Source organism: Rhinopithecus roxellana, chromosome 12 (assembly GCF_007565055.1).
Source record: "Rhinopithecus roxellana isolate Shanxi Qingling chromosome 12, ASM756505v1, whole genome shotgun sequence".
Taxonomy (NCBI): domain Eukaryota; kingdom Metazoa; phylum Chordata; class Mammalia; order Primates; family Cercopithecidae; genus Rhinopithecus; species Rhinopithecus roxellana.
Window position 1 is genome coordinate 59,236,451 of NC_044560.1, and position 24,289 is coordinate 59,260,739.

The 24,289-nt window shown below is 37.1% G+C and overlaps 1 protein-coding gene across 2 annotated transcripts in view; it reads left to right on the forward strand.

The window, feature by feature from the left end:
- Positions 1–24,289, forward strand: part of AK5 (adenylate kinase 5) — a 310,915-nt gene that overhangs the window by 40,054 nt on the left and 246,572 nt on the right. For both annotated transcript variants that reach the window (XM_030913359.1, XM_030913360.1), the window contains exon 6: positions 22,010–22,201. In XM_030913359.1, the coding sequence (XP_030769219.1) occupies positions 22,010–22,201 (192 nt within the window). The remainder of the gene's footprint in view (positions 1–22,009; positions 22,202–24,289) is intronic.

Sequence of the window (24,289 nt, forward strand, 5' to 3'; positions counted from 1 at the left end):
TGATCTAATCACCTCTCACCTTCTCCAACACCGGAAATTAAAATTTGACATGAGATTTGGGTGGGGACATGATTCAAATCATATCATCAGTAATGTCACCTTCACTAGTCTTCACACTTTCTGACTGGAAGAGAAATTCCTTAGACTGTGAGGAATTTCAAGTAAGATGTGTTCCCAGTATTAATGTCATTCAGTGCATGAGTCTCCACAGAATCACTACCCTAAACAGTCTGATCTGAACAATCCGATCTGAGCAGGACCTGGCTTGTTTTACCACTGTGCCTTCAATACACTTTGTTCTTGCTCCCTCACTGCTTGTCTCTGCAATGGGTCTTCTTTTTTCTGCTTGTCCAGTCTCCCCTTCTCTTGGACACCTTCCTTTAGGACCCTAAGCATTGGAGATTTCTGTCTACTCTCCACTTGTTCAGCAAATTATGTTACAATTTACAATATTTATATGGCCCTTATCGCATAATGCTTTATATTGCTAATTATTAGTTCATCATATTCCTGCATCAGGTTCCAGCAGGAAAGCAATGGCATACTCAAATAGACTAAACAGAAGAGTGTTTAATAAAAGTGTGCATAGGACATGAGGAAACAATGGAAAGGTATGCATGGGACAAACAACAAAAGATAGTTCAATGCTGCAGGGCTGCTGGAAGTGGGTTCTGTTTCCATCCCTGGGCCTGCAAGTTCAAGAACTCAGAAAAAGACAAATGTATGAAGAAAGGTTCCTTATAGGGGCCTTGACCTTCAGTAGAGAGAGGTAGCCAGCTCATGATGATTCCACAGGATGAGAGCCAAGGGAATAAATATCAAGACTTTCCTTTCGTCCCTTCCTCTGATCTCCTACTGATGCTTACCGTTGGTCAAAAACAGCTGCAAGCCAGAGATCAAGAGAACTGATTTATACATTTCAGAAGAGTCACCAGGGCACAGAATTGAGGAGAAAATGGTGTAGAGTAGAGCTAGAGGGGCAAAGGGAAAATGGATAGCACAATCAGATTCATTGAGGGCTGAAACTCTTTCATCTATGTTTTGTATTACTCACGGCTCTGCAAGGCGCTGCCCACAGCAGTTGTTCAGTAACTGTGTCTTCATTCTTTTATGCCAGCACACACTGGTTTCATTCCCCTGGAATGCCTCATAAGGATGAGTGACAAAAGGCTTCCCAGTGGTAACATTTTGTATTTTCTGCACCGAGATTCACTTAAACAAAAACTATTTTATTTCCTTAATTTCCAGGCGTAATTTCCTTAATTTCTTTAATAGAAAAGACCAGTTTCTTGAGAAAATGCAGAGACAGTTATAATTTGGATATCTTAAGTAATTGCCAAAAATATAAATTCAAATTAAACTGGCTGTCATATATGTTGGAAGTCCAAGATACTATTCTCAGAACCTGCTGATTTAGTCTCACTGACTGTAAGCACATTGCATTCTTTGAAGAATGATTATGTGTACAAGTGTGCCCCACATTATGAGAAAAATGTTAGAGATGCTGAATTTCTAAAATGAATAAACAGGGTAATTATTTATTCTACAGAAGGTGTATTAGTCCATTCTCATGCTGCTATGCAGAAATACCCAAAACTGGTAATTTACAAAGAAAAGAGGTTTAATTGACTCACAGTTTTGCATGGCTGGGAAAGCCTCAGGAAACTTACAATCATGGCAGAAGACAAAGGGGAAGAAAGGCACCTTTTTCACAGGGCGGCAGGAAGAAGTGCTGAACAAAGTGGGGAAAGCCCCTTAGAAAACCATCAGGTCTCATGAGAACTCAGTATCATGAGAACAGCATGGGAGTAAATGCCCCCATGATTCAGTTACCACCCATCTGGTCCCTACCATGACACGTGGAGATTATGGGAACTACAATTCAAGATGAGATTTGGATGCGGACTCAGCCACACCGTATTGGAAGGATTTCTACCATAACGGAAAGATTAAAATAAGATTTTCATTATATGGGTAGAAATAAGCATACTTCGTTTTCACAAGAGACACTTTTGAAAAAATTAAAACGCAGGTTGAAAGTAAAGGATTAAAAAGGTATACCAGGCCAGGTGCAGTGGCTCATGCCTGTAATCTCAGCACTTTGGGAGGCCAAAGCAGGCGGATCACCTGAGGTCAGGAGTTTGGGACCAGCCTGGTCAATATGGTGAAACCCCATCTCTACTAAAAATACAAAAATTAGCCAGGTATGGTGGTGCATCCCTGTAATACCAGCTACTCAGGAGAATGAGGCAGGAGAATTGCTTGAATCTGGGAAGCAGAGGTTGCAGTGAGCCGAGATCACGCCATTGCACTCCAGCCTGGGCGTCGACAAGCAAGACTCTGTCTAAAAAAAAAAGGTATGCCGTGAAAACACTACACGTAAGAAAGCTGGAGTGATGTTACTGACATTAAAGTAGACTTCAGACAGTCTCACCAGAGACAGAAATATTTCATAGTGGTGAATGCATCAGTTCATCAGAAAGACATACAATTTATAAATGTGTATATACCTAATAAAAAGTTTCAATATACATAACTCAAAAATTGATAGAAATAAAGGAAGTAATATACAAGTGCACACTCATAATTGGAAATTTTAACAATTTTTTCTCAGTATTTAGTATAACAACTAGGCAAAATACCAGTACAGACATAGAAAATCTAAAGAACAAATAGACATGTCTAAAACACTGTATCAAACAACTGAATAATGCACAGTGTTTTTGACTGCATACGGTACCTTGACCAAGATAAGCCATTTACTAAGCCATTAAACAAGTCTCGGCCGGGTGCGGTTGCTCATGCCTGTAATCCCAGCACTTTGGGAGGCCAGGGCGGGCGGATCACCTGAGGTCAGGAGTTTGAGAGCAGCCTGGCCAACACAGCGAAACCCCATCTACTAAAAATATAAAACAGTTAGCTGGGCACAGTGGCATGTGCCTGAGTTTCAGCTACTCCGGAAGCTGAGGCAGGAGAATCGATTGAACCTGAGAGGCAGAGGTTGCAGTGAGCTGAGGTCTTGCCACTGTACTCCAGCATGGGCGATAGAGCGAGATTCCCTTTCAAAAAAAAAAAAGTCTCAATACATTTTAAAAGCTTGATGTTCTTTTTGATCATAGTAGCAGAAAAGCATTTGACAACATTGAACATAAGTTCATAAAAAACCCAGCAAATTAGGATTGGAAGGGAATTCTTGTCTGATGGGGAGCATCTACAAAAACCTATAGCTAACATCATACTTAATGGTCAAATGTTGGGTGCTGCCCCCTAATACTGGGAATTGTGAGGGTGTCAGCTTTTACAACAGCTTTAACAATGTTAAATAGAAATAGTAAAAGTTCTAAATAGTGGTCTGAGAAGTTCTAAATACTGCTCTGAGACAAGAAAAAGAAACAAAAGGCATAAATATAGGAAAGGAAGAACTAATACTGTCTATACTGTTGAAATACATGATTGTTTACAAAGAAAATCCTAAGGAATCTACAAAATGTTTACTAAAACTGTTAGTTAAATTTAGCAAGGTCATGGAATACAAGGTCAATGTACTAATCAATTGTATTTCTATATATTAGCAGCACATTTTTATGTACTATAAAAACAGGGTGAGCCATGTCTAGCTTATCGTTTAACTTTCCATGATGATTATTTCCTAAAATATTGACTGAGAAGAATAACATCTTTATTTTTAAAATAGCGTTGTTTGAATACATAGTCATGGGTATTTGTCCAAATATGTGGATGGGTTAGAGGGTGATATGCTTATGTTTGCTTTAGAAGAATGAGTAGTGACTAATTTATTAATGTGGTGAGTAGCCCTTGATTATTGCATTTAATCTGTTTGTAGTCCTTGGTTCTTTTTTTTCCTTTTTCCTTTTTTTTTTTTTTTTTTTTCTGTGAGTCATAGCCTAAAGAAATACTTTCCTTTCATGCTTTAACTAATGGTTTCCATGAGTACATTGATTCATAGAAGAGTAACTCAAGCACAGATTTTACAGGCTACTTTATCCCGCATCAGGTGACGGGTGGTCCCTCCCTCTGGGGGTTGCTGAGTCATTGCAGAGGGACCAAAGCTAGGCAAACAGGAGCCTTTTCTCAATCAACTGATACCAGAAGGATAGCTTTGCCATGTGGAGATTCTTGGGATTTAAAAAACAAAAACAGAAACATTAAAAACGGTCTTTGAACTAAAAAAGATTGGTAGCTACTGATCTCATTTTGTAAATGAGAAAACTGAGTCCCAGAGAGATTAAATGGCTGGCTGTAATTCACAAATCTAGTTAACGTGAGAGCTAGATTACGCACCTTACTGTCTTTTCCCCAGTGCTCTCTCTACGTAACTATACTATCTCCCTGAGCAGTAAAAAAGGTCAGTCTAGTCTCAAAGGACTGGGGTTTAGCATTCAAAAGATCCTCTCTGGAGTTAGATCCCAAAATGCTCTGAGCAGTGGACAACATATTAAAGTGAATTTTTAATTTTCCAAATGCCCTATTTTGTAAGAGAGAGTTCTGCTCTGTTTATTTCAAAAAAAATTTTTTTTCGAGATGGAGTTTCGCCCAGGCTGGAGTGCAGTGGCGTGATCTCGGCTCATTGCCACCTCCACCTCCCGGGTTCAAGCAATTCTCCTGCCTCAGCCTCCCCAAGTAGCTGCGACTACAGGCAAGCGCCACCACGCCTAGCTAATTTTTTTTGTATTTTTAGTAGAGACAGAGTTTCGCCATGTTGGCCAGGCTGGTCTCGAATGCCTAACCTCAGGGGATCCGCCCACCTTGGACTCCCGAAGTGCTGGGATTACAGGCGTGAACCACTGCACCCGGCCTGTTTTTCTCTATAGTCATCCCCTTATTACTGTTTCTCATGCATGTGTAACAGTTTGTAAATAGCATATTGTCTGTTTCTTTTCTGCTGAGTAAATAAATTTGCATTTAAGAAAACAATTTTGAATTTATATAGGAGAAAAATCTCCTTAAAAGTACCATAAACATTAGAGCAAATTATTAGAGCCAATCATTGATTCTTCTTGTCTGAAAACTTTTAGGAATTCTTTAATATTATTTTTGTACACATAAACACTCAATATTTACTGAATGAATGATCGAAATGAGTGAGCAAATGAATAATTAGAATGAATAATGGTTTAAAATCTCCAGCAGGCCTTTCCATATCTGAGCTTCTTTGCTTTCTATTATAATTTAATAATAAGCCTTTTGGAAATTAACTCAAATATATTCCACTTGAACTACCAAATATTCTAATAAATATCATTCTTTAGTCAGTGTGTGTTTATGTATGTATATGTGTGTGCATACATACACGTGTGTGTAGGTAGATATAATGCACAGAGAGAGAAAGAAATAGAGGAGAGCAATATTTGGAAAGGGTTTCCAGCTCAGATTAGTTTCTGTCGAAATCATTCATACATTTCCAAAAATAGGGAAACAATAAAGCACCAAATCAATAATCTAAAAATATCCTGTGAGAATGATTATGTTTCAGTGCTCTGGCTCCCTGCTAGAGCAGAAGACCAGGGTGAAAGCAGCTGCTGCTGCTGCAGCCAACAGAGACTCAAAAGTCTGGGTTCAACTCAAGGCACCAGCACAATTTGAAAAGACCCGTTCTTATAATAGCTATTGCCTTGTAGAGCATTGGCAATCTACCCATTTACTAATGAGAAAGTAGGGTGAAGATTAGCCTCCTGAAAACGCTGAAAATTAAAAAATGGCATGAACAATGTTAGGAAATAACTTCTCTGATTTTAGTTAAAAATGCCTCTTCTGTCCACCACTGCTTTAAAAATTCAATTAATTAAGTGTGGAACATATTTAAAAAATGTTCACCACCATTTGCGTGTGTGTGTGTGTGTGTGTGTGTGTGTGTGTGTGTGTGTCTTACTCATGGCTATAGAATAAGACTAAAACTAATTTTCATGTACGCCTATAGAGCCACCTCTTTTATGTGTATAAACCAATGGTGGCAAAAAGATTTCATCTTGTGTACCACATTCAAATTGCAATGACTCCTTAACCCTGTATGCTGAGAAGGATTCTGAAGCCGTATCTAAAAGTGCAGTGATAATTAGTAATGATGATTCTCTGCTCATCCCAGATATAAACCCACCTGAATGGGGCCATACCCCCCAGGATGTAGACTGCAGAGTTAAAAAGTTTGAATTCTCATCTCAGATGTTCTAGAAACCCTGAATCTACCAAGCCATTTATTAGATCTTTATAGGAAAAAAACAAAACCTCTACCTTCCTCCTGGAAGTTGGGTTGTAGTTAAAGGGGCATGGGGCGAGATGGGGAAATTGTTGAACAGAGACTGTTCCTGATTGTCTGAAGGAGACTTGCTTCCATGTATTCTGCAGATCATTTCATTGGGTAGTCTCTTGGCTTAGCATCCTCTTCTGGATGTGATGGTGACTACCAGGCCATCATCCTCTAACAAGAAACTTGAATTCATCACTCTCTATTACATCAGAGCAATTCAGAGCTGGATGCCAGATTATGCGCTACCTTTTTTTTCCTTTTTTCTTTTTTCTTTTTTCTTTTTTCTTTTTTTTTTTTTTTTTTGAGACAGAGGCTCGTTCTGTCATCCAGGCTGGTGTACAGTGGTGCAATCTCAGCTCACTACACTGCAACCTCCGCTTCCCGGGTTCAAGCAATTCTCCTGCCTCAACCTTCTGAGTAGCTAGGATTACAGGCACATGCCACCGTGCCCGGCTAATATTTGTAGGTTTTTTGTTGTTGTTGTTGTTGTTGTTTTGTATTTTGTATTTTTTGACGGGGTTTCACCATGTTGGTCAGGCGAACTCCTGACCTCGTGATCTGCCCGCCTTGGCCTCCCAAAATGTTGGGATGACAGGTGTAAGCCACCACGCCTGGCCGCTACTTTTAAAATACAAAATTCAGCTATTATATTTCTGGTAGTACTAAAATAAAATCTCCCTAATGAGTGATAGAAAGGTAATTTGATTATATCATAAGGGTTTCTCACAGAACCATTTTTGCCTGCCAGGACATAGACTTGGATGTAACTCCTTCTTTTCTTCCTCTCCCTACACACTTTTACGGGAAAAGCAGAGTCCTAAAAAGTTGCTGGGGAAAGACAACATGCCATATGGTCATGTGCTGCTCACATGGACCACAAGTTTCCAGACCTCAAGGCCCTCTTCTCTACCTCTGTTACACCCTGTGCTGGCCTCCATTTTGGAACTATATTCCAATATAGTGAAACTTCCATAGAATTTCGCTGTATTGAAATAACATTTTATGTGTCTGCTTCTACAATGGATTGGGAGAACCTTGTGGAGAGGGACTATGTCTTGCCCATTTTGCATCTCTTTCATCTAGTGTCATAGCTGACTCATAGTAAATGCTTAGTAAATGTTTGTTGAACTGAAGTGGACACCTATCAATGCATTTCCAGGTGGTTTTAGAACCATACTTGTCAGAAAATGTTTAAAAAGAAAAAGAAATGAATGAAGAATAGTGAGGTAGTTTAACCAGTTAAACATACATATTAAACAATTAATAAATGTTTATGGATTGAAGGAGTGGAAAAATGAATGATTCTTCCTTAATGTTTCTTATATGTAGGATGTGCAAGAAAAATTTGAGAACAAGATGCACTAAAGATATATTATCAAATTATGGCTGGACTTCGGGTGTTACTTAATGCCTCAAATATTAGCTAATAATATGTTTAAAGTATTTTTTTATTACCAATATGAAAGAGAAGAGTTATTCCGAGACAACTCTCTGAGATAAGCAGAGAGATCTGGTAAGACCTAATGAATAGAGTGCAATACCATCACTCCTCCATCCATTAATAACTTAATAGCCTTATGAATTTCTTTGGAGACAGTCATTGTGTTTGAGTGCTAAGAAATAAATGTGGATAAGTGTAAAATAGAACTATATTAAGTGTGAATCTTCTTTTGAAGTGTTAGCTTCTTTCAGCTACATAAATCAAAGTGACTTATTCCTAAAAAAGATACCAGTTTGCCTTTGGAATAACACCATAGTTTTTTTTTTAAGTACTTTCATATAAGTTTCAAATGGAAATCTTTAATAATGACATTTTGTGGCAAGTTTTTAGTCTGTTTTCCATTCAGTAAGTTTGTGCATGAAGCATTAATGGTACTATCTGATAATTTCTCACTCTTTTGTATTCTCCCAATATCAGTTCACATTTAATATACTCTGGAGTTTTATTTTCCTCCAAGAAATGCTTTTAAAAGTTTTGAAAATGTGCTTCTTCCTTTAAGAACATCTAAACCACTTTTCTAATACTGCCTTTGAATGGATGCGATATGTCTCAAAGTATAAAATCCAGTTGTCCAAAGTAGGTACATCATGGAGAAATAACACTGTTACTTCTTTTTTAAATGAATGCAATGAAATTAAAGATATATATTTTTAGTTATCTCCAAATTTTTTTGAAAACTAAAGATATATATTTTTAGTTAGCTCCAAATTTTTTTGAAAATTAATTGCTATGCAGATTAAATAGGAATTTGGACCACATGACCTTTAAGGATCCTTCTCAATCTTTGCTTCCATGAATTCATGAACATAGTAGTCAGTATAAGTCAGGATTGTGTTCACATACCAATAACAGAATCTCATGGGCAATCATTCCTATAGTCAGTATTATGAATTTAAATGTTAAATGTTTGTAAGGAGGCAGGTAGAGAGAGCTGGCTTAGAAGTTTGCTAAATGGGGCAGGGTGCAGTGCCTCATGTCTGTAATCCCAGCACTTTGAGAGGCCAAGGTGGCAGGATCGCTTGAGGCCAGGAGTTCAAGACCAGCCTAGGCAAAAGAGCAAGACCCTATCTCTACAAATAAATAAGTAAATAAATAAGCTGGGCATGGTGGCGTACACCAGTAGTCCCAGCTACTCAAGAGGCTGAAATGGGAGAATCACTTGAGCCAAAGAATTTGACTGTAGTGAACTATGACTGAGCCACTGCACTCCAGCCTGGGCAACAGAGCAAGATCCTATCTCAAAAAAAAAAAAAAAAAAAAAAGAAGAAGAAGTTTGCTAAATGATGACATTAACAACATGCTGAAGAAAATCCTTATAGTGATTTTTCTTGGCTGAGTCTGGCAACATCAGCCAACATTATCATCCAGTCATTTGACTACTTCTTGATAGATGCTGTTTGCAGTTTATTCAATCATGCATTACATGCACTAGTAATGAGGAGTCCATATACTGATCACCATGAACCAGGCAGGCATAGCTCACCCTGCAGGTGTAGAAACAACTGATGTATTTTTTAACTTTACTCATTTGCCTTCATTTCTCCCTCCCCTCCAATTTCAGAAAGTTATTTTGTCTTATTGCAGTGCTGTTTGCCTAGTGTTAGCACTTATGGTCATAAAGATCATGTTTTACATTATATGTTATTTGCCCTCTATTCATAAAGGGCACATAATTGTAGACAATTCAGGCTCATTAGCTCTTCCAGATGATCTGTTTGCCTCTAGTCTCTCCCCATCTAGTCTGCTGCCTGCACTGCCATTGGCACTGTAAAGCACAAAATAAAATATATTACTCCCATGTATATATAACAAAACCCCAGCTGCTTAGCATGGAAGACAATGCCAGCCCATCTAGTCTCAGTCTACCTTTCTAGAACTTCACTTCTAGCTCATAATAGGATCCTAGTAAATACTACCTGAATAAATTTGTAAACGAATGAAATAGATGCCTGAATAATCAAATTAGCAGTGAGGAAAAGACATCTTGGAGAAAAAAAATAGCTTTGTAACTTTACATTCATTTCCTTATTGTCAACCTGGTATATACTATTCATTAAAACTTCAGGCCAGGTGCAGTGGCTCACGCCTATAACTGCAGCACTTTGGGAGGCTGAGATGGGCAGATCATGAGGTCAGGAGTTCAAGACCAGCCTGACCAACATAGTGAAACCCTATCTCTACTAAAAATACAAAAAAACTAGCCGGGTGTGGTGGTGGGTGCCTATAATCCCAGCTACTCGGGAGGCTGAGACAGGAGAATCGCTTGAACCCAGGAGGCGGAGGTTGCAGTGAGCCGAGATTGCGCCATTGCACGCCAGCCTAGGTGACAGCGTGAGACTCCATCTCAAAAAAAAAAAAAAAAACCCTTCAATTTTTCTTCTTTATTAAATTCGTATATCTTGAGAGCCTAATGTACCCCAATCACTTTTATTGAAATGAAGATTTGAGCCATAAAAATCAAGCCACAGAAATATATGTTTCATAAACTAATTTTAATGATATATTTTTGAAACCATTAATGATATTCTCTGTTCAGCAGATATGATTAATTAGGCTTCTGAAAGGACAGAGTAACTTAGTAACTAATTTATTTACTAAAGTAGTAGAAACAATATGCATTTGGGGCTGTAAGAGATTACCACAGGATCATGGAAATGGATTGTGTCTTAGTTTCTTTTATGCTGTTATAGCAATACCACAGACTGGGTAATTTATAAAGAACAGAAGTGTATTTGGCTTATGGTCCTGGAGGCTGGGAAGCCTAAGAGGCTGTTGCCAGCATCTGGCAAGGGTCATCCAGTGGCAGAAGGGTGGATGAGAGAACACAGACAGCAAAGGGGGCTGAACTCCCACTGTAATGGTATTAATTGCCTCCCAAAGGCCCTACGTCTTAACACTAATACAATGGCAACTAAATTGCCAACATGTGAACTTTTGGTGGACATACTCAACAATAACAGATGGAATGCAGCTTTTCAACAGGAAATGGCTAAACCACCAAAATAAAATTTCATATACTAGTTGTCTCCCTGAAAAAAAAAAAAAAAAAAAAAAGCTTTTTTTTTCTTTTCATTTTCATGGTTAATCATATTGATATACTTTGGATTTTTATTGTTGTTATTATTTTACTTTTAAATACCCTACAACTTCACTAAGGTCCTGTCTTGACCAGTCATTTCTGTGTAGAAGTTTCATATAAAGAAGAGATTAAAACACACTTTCATGGGTCCCATTTCCAGAGATTCTGGTTCAGTAGAGCAGAATGGAGCTCATAAATTTGCATTTTTTTTAATGGAGTATTGCTATGTTGCCCAGGATGGTCCCAAACTCCTGGGCTGAACTGATCATTCCACCTCATCCTCCTGAGTAGCTGGAATTACGGGTGTGCCTCTGTGCCGGGCCATATGAATTTGCATTTCTAGCAGGCTTCTGGAGGATGCCTGAAGGCATACTAGTGCAAGGACTAGGCAACTAGTGCAAGGACTACCTTTTCAGAAACAAAACCATTCCTTTGCTCTGAAACTTTGTTATCAAACCCGAGGGGAGTCTCAAAATGCTATCTGAACCACATGGAGAATTCCTTTTATCTGGGCTGGGGATAGCCTGGAGCCTGGGACCAAAGCTGACCAAAGCCTCCTCCAACCCTAATTTCACCCCCAGTCTCAGGTTGTCCTGCTATAGTCATAAAAATGTTGATTCAGACAATGCTAGAAGAAGCCAGGAACTGGAGCCAGAGAATCATAAACTCTGTCAGTGCTTAGCTGCCCAACAGAGGTCTTCTGAGAATTAAGTCAGGCAGATCTCACTAGCTGCATAGAAAAAGGAAGTTCAAAAAAGAAAGATAAGCAGCAGACAGAAAGAAAGAAAGATGGATATTCTTCAGCCTCTTGGAGATAAAAGAGAGGCAAACCATACCTCTGCTCAGTATTATAGCACAGTGAAAAGTCGTTCTGACCGACTGTAGACACCTATTTTCTCCCCAAAAGTGAAGAGAGGGAATGAGGTTGGTTATACATGTGGCAAACATCTTCTCCTGTATAGCTGACATTTTCTTTCTCTTAATGGAGTAGTTAATAATAAGAATGTTTTTTCTATTTTAAAGCAAACAATTGTATCAAACTTTTCTTTTATGATTAGAGTTTTCTAGGTTCTGTTTGACAAATCCTTACCAACCCTAAGATATAGAAACTATTTTCTTATATATTATCTTCCAGACTATCATTTTGTCTTTCACATTTAGATCTGAAAATCCATCTAGAATGAATTGTTTGCATATCATATAATGTAAGGATTCCTTTTTTTTTCCATATGGACATCCACTTTACCCAGTATGATTTGTTGAAAAAACTGTCCTTTCCCCACTGCCTTGCAGAGCCACCCTTGCCATAAAGCAAATGCCCATATATTTGGGCAGTGAATCTGTCTCTAGGTTCTGTCTTCCGTTCCAGTGTTCTACTCGTTTTCCTTACAGCAATACCACACTATCTTTAATAAGTTTTATTGCTTTATTCTTTTTCCTCAAGATTGACTTGAAGATCACCTTGGTTATTCTTGATCTTTCTGCATTTCCAAATAAATTTGAATCAGCTTTTCAATTTCTGTATCCCTCCCCAGAAAACCTGTTGGAATTTAGGGATTACATTGAATCTATAGATCAATTTGGGGGAAAATGACATATTTTATGATATTAAGTGTTCCATCCATGAATATGGCACATGCCTCATTTTAAGTCTTCTTTAATGTCTACCAAGATTAGTATAGTGTTTTTGTACCATCCTTCATTAGATTTTCCCCCTAGGTAATTAAATGACTTTTAAAAATTTAATATTTTTATTTCAATTTTAAGTTATTTGTTGCTAGTACATAGAAATAAAGTTGATTTTTGTATATTAGCCTTATATGCAGACCATGCTAAATTTGCATATTCTAATAGTTTTAAATTTTTTAATTTTTAGATGTACAATCATATCGTATGCAAATAATGACAATCGTATTTCTTTCTTTCCAACCGTGTGTTTTATTTCTTTTTCGTGTCTTATTGAACTGTCTAAAATCTCCTTTACAATGTTAACTAGAAGTGCTGATAATGAGCATCTTTGTTTCAGTCCCAATCTCGAAGGGAAGGTTTCAACATTTCCCAATTAAGTATGATGCTTGCTATTCATTTTGTGAATTTATTCTTTATCACATGAAAGAAGACCTCTTGAATTCCTAGTTAGATAATAGTATCATGAATGAATGTTAAATATTACCAAAGCTTTTTCCATACTTATTAATTTATTAAGATTATCACATGATTTTCCCCTTTATTCACTTCATAAACTATAATGCTTGGTTTTTGAAAGGTAAATCAATTTTTCACCCATGGGTTAAATCCAAATTGGTCATGATATGTATAATCCTTTTTACATATTGATGGATTCATTTGCTATATTATTAGAATTTTTGTGTCTATGTTCATGAGTGAGATCAGCCTAAAATTTTTTTTTTTCCTCTAATGTTGTTCTCAGGCTTTGGATTATGGTGGCTGCATAAAATGAATTGGAAAGTATTCCCTTTTTTTGGTATTTTACAGAAGGCTTTTGTTATATTAGTTTCTAGTACATTTCACCAGTGAAACCACTTAGGTCTGGAGTTTTGTTTTTGTGAGAGTTTTGAATTATGGATTTAATATCTTTCATAAATATAGGACTATTTAGGCTTTCTGTTTATTCTTTTGTCAGTATGGAGAAGTTGAGTTTTTCTAGAAATCTGTTCTTTGTTTTTGAGACAGGGTCTCATTCTGTCACCCAGGCTGGAGTGCAGTGGCACCATCATGGCTCACTGCAGCCTTGACTTCCCCAGGCTCCGGTGATCCTCCCACCTTAGCCTCCCGAGTAGGTAGGACTACAGACACGCACTACCATGTCCCACCGAAATCTGTTCATTTTATATAAAATTTCCAAATTGTTTTCATAAAGTTATTCTTAATATCCTTTTGTAGCATGTTAAACTTTATAGGATATTTAGAGATTCATTTATTTTTATTTTCAATATTATTTGTGTCTTTTCTCTTTTTCTTCATAAGTTTTACCAGGGATTATCAATTTTATTAGTCTTTTCAAAGAACCAACCCCTTATCTATAATATGTTTATTTGATATTTTATTAATTTCTATTCTTTATCTTTTCTTCTTTCTACTTTTTAGTAGACCTTATAAGGTCTAAATTTTTCTTTTTTTTTTTTTTTTTTACCATTTTTACATGGATAGATCACTGATTTCAACCTCGCAAATGTTTTAGAATGTCATAATTTTGTTATAATTTAATATAAAATATTATTTTCTGCCATTGTGATTTTTTGACCCAGGAAATATATTAATATTAGTGTTATCATTTAATTTCAATACATGGGGATTTTCTAGCTATATTTTTATTAGTTATTTATTTATATATTTTTATTATTTATGCAGAGCTTATTTCTACTATAGCCATTGATGATTATATGATTTCAATCATTTCAAACTTGTTGAGGCTTCCTTTATGGCTCAGAATATGCTCAACTTTTATAACAACTTCTCTGTGTGTTTTTAAAGACTTTATCCTCAACTGGGTTGTTGCAGTGTTATAGGTAAATATTGGTTCGTCAATTGTGTGGAAATCTTCTATACGCTTACTGATTTTTTTGCTACTTATTCTATCAGTTGCTCAGAAAGATATATTAAAATTTGCTACTATGATTGTGGATTTGTGACTTTCTCCTTTTAGTTCTGTTCAAGTTCAGCTTTAAATACTTTGAGCTAGTTTACTAGGTCATGCAAATTAGAAGTTATTGTTTCTTCCTGGATAATTAAACCTTTTATCATAATGACATGGCACTCTTTAGCTCTAGGTAATACTTTTCTCCCTGCAGTATACTGCTATGTTTGATATTTGTATAGTTTTACCAGCTTTCTGTTGTTTAGTGTCTTCATGGTATGTTTTTTCATCCTTTTACCTTTAGCTTTTTTGTGTCTTAAAAGTGTACTGCTATATTGAACACCTCTGAGGCCCCACCTCATAACCTCTGAGTCCATCTTCTACTTGGCCATTTTTGCTGTGACTAGCTTTGTGCCAGTGTAGTGTGCAGTAACTCAAGGTGTATGTTTGGGTTTCTGCCCTGAGGCACTCCTGCACAGGAGAACCCAGCCTAACACACTCTTACGAGCAGCAGGTAGTTGAGTTTTATTTTTGTTTTTATCCAGTCCATATTTTTTAATTAAAATATTTATTCTGTTCAAATTTAGTGTAATTACTTATATACTTGGGTTTAATTCCAGTATTTTACAGTTTACCTTCTATTTGTTCCACTTGTTTTGTGTTTCTTCTCTCCTTTCTTATGTTTTTTGAGTTAAACAATTTTTGTTTTTTAATTCCCCCACCACCACCCGTGCTAGTTAATTATATCTTATGTGACTGACAGCTTTTTTAGTGGTTATTCTAGAGCAGGGGTCAGCAACCTATGGCCCATGTACCAAGTCCTACTGGTTGCCTGTCCTTGTAAATAAGTTTTATTGGGACACAGCCATGCCCATTATTTTGCCTATTGTCTGTGCTACTTGCACGCTACAAGACCATATGGTCTGCAAAGCCTGAAATATTTGCCATCTGGTCCTTTACAGAAAGAGTTTACCCACTCCTGTTCTAGAAATTATGGCATATTATCATTAACTTATTAATGTCTCATAGAAATCAGTACTTTTACAGTGGTAAAAGTACCCTTCCTGAACAAGTAAAAGACTTTAGAACAGTTGAACTTCATTTACCTGCCTCATGACTTATGTGCTGTCTTTATTTGTAAATACCACAAGATACTTTTACTATTCTTTTATAAGGTTAATATTTATTTAGGTTTACCTACATATTTACCATTTTCATTGCCCTTCATTCATTCATCTGGGCCAAGTTTCTATCCTGGATCATTTTTCTTCTAGCTAAAGAATACTCTTTGATGTTTTAATTACTCTAGAATTTCTGATGACAAATTCTCTCAGTTTTCATTTGTTTGGAAATGCTGTATTTAGTCTTCGGTTTTGAAAGTTTTTTTTTTTTTTTTTTTTTTTTTGCTGGATATAGAGATGTAGGTTGGCAGTTATTAAATATCAACAGTTTAAAGAAATCATGTCATTGTTTTCTGACTTTCATTGTTTCTTTTGAAAATTTAGCTGTCAGTCTGATTGTTGCTTCTCTGAAAATAATCTCTCATTTCTTTTTTGGCTGCTTTAAAGATTTTTTGGTCTCTCTAGGTTTTCAGTTTTACTATAATGTGCTTAGGTTTGAGTTTTCCATTTATTCTTGTTGGTTTTTATACTGCTTCTTGGATCTAGGATTTGATGACTTTTGTCAGTTTGGAAAATTCTTAGGTATTATATTTTCAAATATTGCTTCTTCATTTTCTCTTTTTCTAGAGCCTTCTAACCATGTCTCAGGTGTCTCTTTTGCTCCTTTCCATATTTTTTCTACCTTTTTCTTCTTTTGCTTCATTCTGGATTATTTTCTTCTGACTTGTCCTTTTTGTTCTCTTTTCGTTTGTCTCTGTTAAACACATTCAGTCCCCTTAATACAATAAAAGTTTGAGGGTATCCTGAATGAAATTTAGTTATCTGAGGGTGGTTCACACATACTCTTGATAGTATACCATTTTGGAGTTCCAGCAAAAGCCTAGGGGTGGGGTTTGATGTGGTTACTTTCTAGAGCCTCTTACCCTAGGTGGGCCCCATATACCACTTTTTGTCCTCTAACCCTGTGATCTGTTGAAAGCTCTGCCCAGAAATTATCTCCATGTTAAATGATAGTGAAGTCCAGTTGTCTGTCTTTTTTCCTTTTTTAGAAAGTTTTTGTTTCAACTGTGATTTTCTCTTTTCTTTAGTACTTTACTTTCCGGTTTCTGACAGTTTAGCTGATCTGAATTACGGAGTCTAGACCCTCTAACACTTCTTCATAAAGAATAGGACAGTCAAAAGTACTGACAGTTAAGAACAAGGAGCATTAAAATGAGCTCACTTTGCGGTCTGACACAATGAATATGTCTTTGCTTATACAAAGGCAGTCACAGGTTCTTTTTAACAGAATAGTCATTCAAGTAAAGGCTTTAAAAATGAACAGAGGAAGATTGAGTTGCCTGGGTAATGAAAGAAGAAAAAAAGACTGACTTTGTTGATTCTACAGGAGAAACAATATCAACAATTTGAAAGTTCACTTCCGTGTAGACAAAAGTGATGCCTCACTTTTTGGTTTTGTTGTTGTTTTGTAATTTATTTATTCACTCATTCAATCAGCACATGTTTTTTGAGAACATACACTAAGGAAAAGGATGCCAAGGATCCTATGACCACTATTTTGTTTGCTGATACTTCTCAACATTTCACAGTGAATTTCTTTAAAACTTTCAGGGTCTTCACATCTTTTAAAATAGAATGATGTCTGCTACTAAAGATGGGGGAAAACATGACAGTTTAAGTATAATTCCCCTTTAAAATGGAGCACTATTGGAGAACATGAGGCCGTAATACATGGTTCTATGCAGGGGTTACAAGGAATCCCATGAGCGTGCTTACGGCTGAGGTGGAGCAGTCAGCTGATTATGCCTACCTGCTGTGGTGATCTTGGCTATTTTGTATTTTAATTTTTTAAATTCCCAGTCGTATATTATTTATCTATTTATCCAGGCTTTAAAACGGTAGAAATTTACTTCTCATAGTTCTGGAGGCTAGGAAGTGCAAGATCAAGGCACTGGCATATTTGGTGTCTAGTGAGGGCCTGCTTCCTGGTTCATAGTGGTCTTATCTCTGTGCACTCACATGGTGAAAGGGACAGGGAATCTCTGGTTTCTGTCTTACAAGGGCACCAATCCCATTCATGCTTTTTATTTATTTGTGTATTCATTGTATGTTTTTTGGTTTGAGGTTACCATGAGGCTTGTGAATACTGTCTTTTAACCCTTTATTTATTTATTTGTTGAGACGGAGTCTCACTCTGTTGCCAAGCTGAAGTGCAGTAGCGTGATCTCATCTCACTGCAGCCTCCACCTCTCGGGTTCAAGTGATTCTCCTGTCTCAGCCTCCCGAGTAGCTGGCATTACACGCACGTGCCACCACGCCCAGCTAATTTTTGTATTTTTAGTAGAGACAAGGTTTTGCCATGTTGGTCAAGATGGTCTCGATCTCTTAACTTCATTATCTGCCCGCCTCAGCCTCCCAAAGTGATAGGATTGCAGGCGTGAGCCACCGCACCCGGCCCTAGCCCGATTTTAATCTGATAACAGTGCTGTTTGCATAAACAAACAAGCAAGTAAAAAGACAACTAATAAAAACTCTATGCCTTAACTTCATCCCCCCATTTTTAAACTTTTTTGTTGTTTTTATTTATATCTTATGTCTTGTAAAGTTGTCATTATTTTTGACTGGTGCATCATTTAGTCTTTCTACTTAGGATTAGAGTAGCTTACACACCACAGCTACAGTATTATAATATTCTGTGTTTTTTTGTGTGCATACTTACTATTGCCAGTGAGTTTTGTACCTTCATATGATTTCTTATTACTCATTAACTAACTTTTCTTTCTGGTTGAAGTACTCCCTTTAGCATTTCTTGTAGGACAGGTCTGGTGTTGATGATATCCCTCAGTTTTTGTTTGCCTGGGAAAATTTTTATTTCTCCATCATGTTTGAAGGATATTTTTGCTGGATATGCTATTCCAGGGTAATGGTATTTTTTTCCTTTAGCACTTTAAATATGTCATGCTACTCTCTCCTGGCTTGTAAGATTTCCACTGAACTAGTCATAAGGCATTAATTTATACCGAGGAAAGACGGCAAATTAATCACAGTTATAACATTCAATAGCTTAGTAGATTCAAGGTCATCTTTTTCAGACCTGAAGTTCCATTTATTGATCAAAAATCTTATATATCCCACTTAATTTTTCTGTAAACCTAAAACTGCTTGGAAAAAGTCTAACTAAAAACATACATAAACAAAATGCAATTTTATTCAAAGTATTAAAAACCACATAAATTTCAAGCTGTCACTAATATTTCAAAAGCGAATACCTGTAGTAAAAGACAGACTATAGTGATGATTGTAATCGTTGTAGTAATCGCACACGTGTAGAAGGCTATCCATGGCCTTACTGTGTCAAGGAAAGAGAAGCACTTACATTAACAGACTAAAACAAACAGAAAATGTATTAAAGTAAAACATTTCAGTGCGAAATGCAAAAAATGTAAAAATGCAAGAAGTTTTTATCTGCATTCAATGCTGAGTTAGTTTTTTCTTATGTTTTAATACACGTTATCACCAAACCAAGCACAATATATCGTTTTGTCAACAAAATTCTTATGTAATTTATTTAAAGTAAAATTTAAATTATATCTTTTATTATAGTGGCTAAAGCTGGATGTTACTGATAATTATGTTTATGAATTTTATAACATAATATTTGATAAAAATAAAAGCTTTAACTTCACGTAATCTCTTTATGATATATCACACAAATATTACAAGTGATTTTCTAATTTTTTAAGGTTTCTCAAAAATGATTTGCATGTTTTTTAAAAATTGGGAAATACTAACTTCTGAGTTAGGAGTTTATTCCTTACTTTACAGTTGGGAAACCTGAGGTTCAAAGGGGTTGAACAGTTTGCACAAGGACAAACAACTAATAGAAGGCAGATTCTAGATTCAAACCCAGGATTGTCTGATTCTACAATCCATGCTCCTAATCACCTTTCCTAGCATATTCCTGTGCTTACACAGTGGCAGTGAGAATTGGAAGACGAGATGTCTGAACAATGTTTTTTTGTTTTTTTTTTTTGAAACAGAGTCTTGCTCTTGCCGCCCAGGCTTGAGTGCAATGGCACGATCTCAGTTCACTGCAACCTCCGCTTCCCGGGTTCAAGTGAATCTCCTGCCTCAGTCTCCTGAGTAGCTGGGACTACAGGCACATGCCACCACACCCAGCTAATTTTTGTATTTTTAGTAGAGATGCGGTTTCACCATTTTGGCCAGGCTGGTCTCGAACTCCTGACCTCACGATCTGCCTGCCTTGGCCTCCCAAAGTGCTGGGATTACAGGCATGAACCAACGCACCTGGTCATTTGAACAATTTTTTAAAGACAAAATCAATAGGCAGCAGTGATAACTTGGATAGAAAGAAGTTTTGATGAGTAAGGGTTAGAATTGATACTAAGACTTCCAGCTAAGAGATTTAAGACAGGAGTGTTGCTACAGTAAAAATAAATAAGATGAGATTTTATTTAGGTGGGAAGTTGCTGAAATTAATTTTTGCCGAGTCACAGGTAACATTCAGACATAAATAGAGCTGTCACATAGACATTTGAAAATATAGGACTGGGGTGCTATTGAAAGTCAGTGCTGACAGTGGAGATTTGAACTTTATCAGCTAAAGGTAGTGGCTGAAACCAAAAGAGTAGAAGGACACGGAAAGAATGAGAACTTGGAGAGGGAGAAGAGTATGATCTAAGCCTTGGAAAACACCCCCACTTCAGGGATCTGAGGAGGAGCAAATGTGAGCAGAAGACAAAACAACAAAATAAAAAATAAGAAGTTAAAGGAGAACCAGAGCCACATAGAATTATGAAAACTAAGAGATAGTAACTGTGGCTAAAATGTATTAAGCACCTGGCATGAAGCATACATGCTGTGTATTTTATATTATTTAATCTTCATAATAACTCAAGGAGGCAGGTTCATGTATCTCTATTACAGATAAGGACATAGAGGTTTAGCAAGATTAAATTATGTGCCTATCGTTCAGCTGGTAAGTCCTGGGGCAAAAAACCTGGAATCCATGGCTCCCAGCCTCCCAAGTCCATCTTTTAACTAATGGTCTCCAGAGTGCACAAAGCAAACCACTGTGATATGGGAAAAAAATCATTAAAATTACAATGGTAGAATTCCATCCTTTAAAAATTGTATTTTTATATATATTTTACAATGTGCATTCTGTACTAGTATAATAATACATGCATATCATATGTACATGCCTAATTAGTAAATTAATAAGTAATTGGGGTATATGCTTAAAACATTTACTAATGTGAAGATGCCGTAAAACACTTTGGAGATTATTGCTTCAAACCACTATGCAAACTGTCTTTTTGCCTTCTCCCATTCTCAGTTATAAGCTGCATTCACCTCATATAGTCATGTTATGTTTTAAATGCAATGCTAGTTCTAATTTAGTTACATAGAAACTTTTTACTTCATAGGTTCTTTTCATGCCTCTCCTCAGTATTTTCTGAAATTTATGAAGACCTTTGGGCCTTTAGTACTTTGTGATAGTGAAAGGAACAGAGGCCTTAGACTAAACAGACTTGAGTTCAAATATTAACTTTTACTTTACTGACCATGTTTTCTCAGACAAGTACTTTAATTTCTCAGAGCCTCAGTTTGCTCATCTATGAAATGGAGATAACATTTACCTTGCAGATTGTTGTAAAATTTAGCAATATCTTTTTTTTTTTTTTTTGAGACGGAGTCTTGCTCTGTTGCCCAGGCTAGAGTGCAATGACACGATCTCGGCTCACTGCAACCTCTGCCTCCCAGGTTCAAGTGATTCTCCTGCCTCAGCCTCCTGAGTAGCTGGGATTACAGGTGCGCGCCACCACGCCTGGCTAATTTTTTTGTATTTTTAGTAGAGATGATTTCACCATGTTGGTCAACCTGGTATCAAACACCTGACCTCGTGATCCACCCACCTCGGCCTCCCAAAGTGCTGGGATTATAGGCATGAGCCACCAGGCCCGGCCAGCAATATCTTAAGGAAATAGCATTGGGCCTGGCATACAGTAGATAATTTTTAAATGGTACCAAATAGTAATCATAGCAATAGTACTTATTTACTGTAGAGAACACCTGTGGCTCAGTAGTTCCTCCCCTCTAAAATCAAGTCACATATACAATATTTTTAGCAAAGTTTGGCTGAGACTGTTCTTAATTCAACTTGGAAACTTATTTGAGCATGTATAAAAAGTGTTGGCTACTGCATATGGCCGCATGAGTTAGGGAATGCTATTTACATGGACTGCAGTGGGAAAGGCTGCTCCTGGCCTTGGGTAGAGCAGCAGCCCTGGAAATATACTGGCAAAAACATACAGGGCCAGGTATATGGCAGCCTCCACAGAACAACAGGAAATCGATGCAGCTGCCCACATGCATTGGTTGGTATGTTGAATACTTCTCTGTTTGTTGATGCTCTCCACAGATCTGTACCCCCGACTTGGTGGTATTCCTGGCTTGTGCTAATCAGAGACTCAAAGAAAGATTACTGAAGCGTGCAGAACAGCAGGGCCGACCAGACGACAATGTAAAAGCTACCCAAAGGAGACTAATGAACTTCAAGCAGAATGCTGCTCCATTGGTTAAATACTTCCAGGAAAAGGGGCTCATCATGACAGTAAGTTAGCTCAAGTTTTACAAGTCCAATACAAGAGTGCTCTTTCAGATCACTCATTAGCCTATGTTCTCATGTAGAAATCCTCTATACCTTAAAAAGTGGCTTTTTGGGGGTACAGAACCAATGGGAAAAAAATGTATCATTTTGACTTGGTTTGCCTTTTTAAGCCATAATGTTTTTTTTAAAACGTTCATTTTAATTTAATTGATTTTTATGAAAGAAGATAAATTTTAACCTTGGCCAAAATTCTTTAGTCCTCAAGTAGAAAAATGTTTTAAAATAACTGTCTGGGTGATTGTAAGCAATATTTGTCCAGTCTCTCCACTCTTCTGTCTGTCTTTGGAAGCCTAACAAAATTGATAGACCACACAGTTGATGTGGGGTGATTATCGATAGATTTAAGCGTTGTTTGTCATAATGTACTACATAAAGAAATGAGATTCTGACTCCACAGAAAAAGTTTCCTAAGGGTTTGACTTGTCATAAAGAAGTGATAATGTGTCAAAATGGGAGGTAGTCACCCTTCTGCTCCTTTGATGTAATGCAAATATTAATGTTTTCCTAAAATTTTAGTTTGTTTTGTGGCTGATGATATTCAGTGTGCCAATGAAAGATGACACTGAATCATTAGTTTGTACAGTTTATAGAATCTAGAACATTAGAGGTGAAGGTTCAGCTGAATTTATGATCATCACAACATCAGATTCCAGTATGAAAGTGTAGAGGAGACAAAGAGGTTAATGGGTCATCTGAAGAAAGCACTTTATGCAAGAAGACACTAAAACCACAGCAGCTCCTTGACAGCTGGATGGTGGCAGACCTTGGCAGAATCCTCCTCTCAGCCCTTGGACCCGGGCCAGTGGACCAAAGAGTTTTGTCTAGTTGGGTTACAAGCTTCTGTAGAGAATGTAATCAAAGCGATCCATGCCCATTGCAATAAAAAGCCCAAAAAGACTTTTTTTTCCACAAATTTTAGGTAAACCAGCTGAAGCCCATCCAGAGAGCTCCTGTGATCTTAACAATTTCTGGGTTAAAACTCTCTTCATTAGACTAGGATGCCCTCGGGCCTGAAAGAGACAGACATGACATTTGAAAAGTAATTTCTTTGCAATCTTTTTAGCACCATAAAGAAATATTCAACATGATTTGCTCTTTGAGTCAAAGTTGTCGTGTTGCAGAATTGTAAATCTGATCTGGAAATTGTTCACAATGCCAGGGTTCATATTTTGATTTAAAGCAGGCATTGAGTAATTTGGGAAAATCAGGGTGGATGCTTCTGTGGCTATGTTTTGTTGGGGTTTTTTTTTTTTTGTCTTGTTTTTTTGAGATGGAGTCTTGCTCTGTCGTCCAGGCTGAAGTGCAATGGCATGATCTCGGCTTAGTGCAACCTCCATCTCCCGGGTTCAAGCGATTCTCCTGACTCAGCCTCCCAAGTAGGTGGGATTACAGATGCCCGGCTAATTTTTTGTATTTTTAGTAGAGACAGGTTTCACCATGTTGGCCAGGCTGGTCTCGAACTTCTGACCTCATGATCTGCCCACCTTGGCCTCCCAAAGTGCTAGAATTATAGGCTGTTGTTCGTTTTTCTCACCAGTTACCAACACTAACTTCCACATTGTATCATAAAAAAAGAAATTTGCCCTACAAACCAAACCCCAACTGTAAGGTGCAAGGCCAGATTTAATTGATATTTGCAAGGCTCAAAGGTGTTACCAGAGTGTCTCTGATTACTCCCTGCTTGTCACATTCGTCATCACAAGCAGAGCAGATTTCTCAAATGAATGCGGAGTGGAGATTGTTAATTTACTAATATTTTGCATGGAGGTGAAATGCCATTGCCTCTAATTGAAGGAGTCAATAACAATGTGGATGACAGCCTGTAACCTCACTGCTAAAACCAAATGAGCTTTAAGATAAATGCTTCTAATTACTGAGATAAAACTTGCCTAGTAAAGTCACCTTTTGGAAAGCAATGAACGCAAACACAGGCTAAGCTCTGGGGAATATAATTTGAAAAAATTGTCTGACAAAGAAGCAAAACACGTGTCCTCTTTTAGAACCTGGATCATAGATTACTGCTGGAATTAA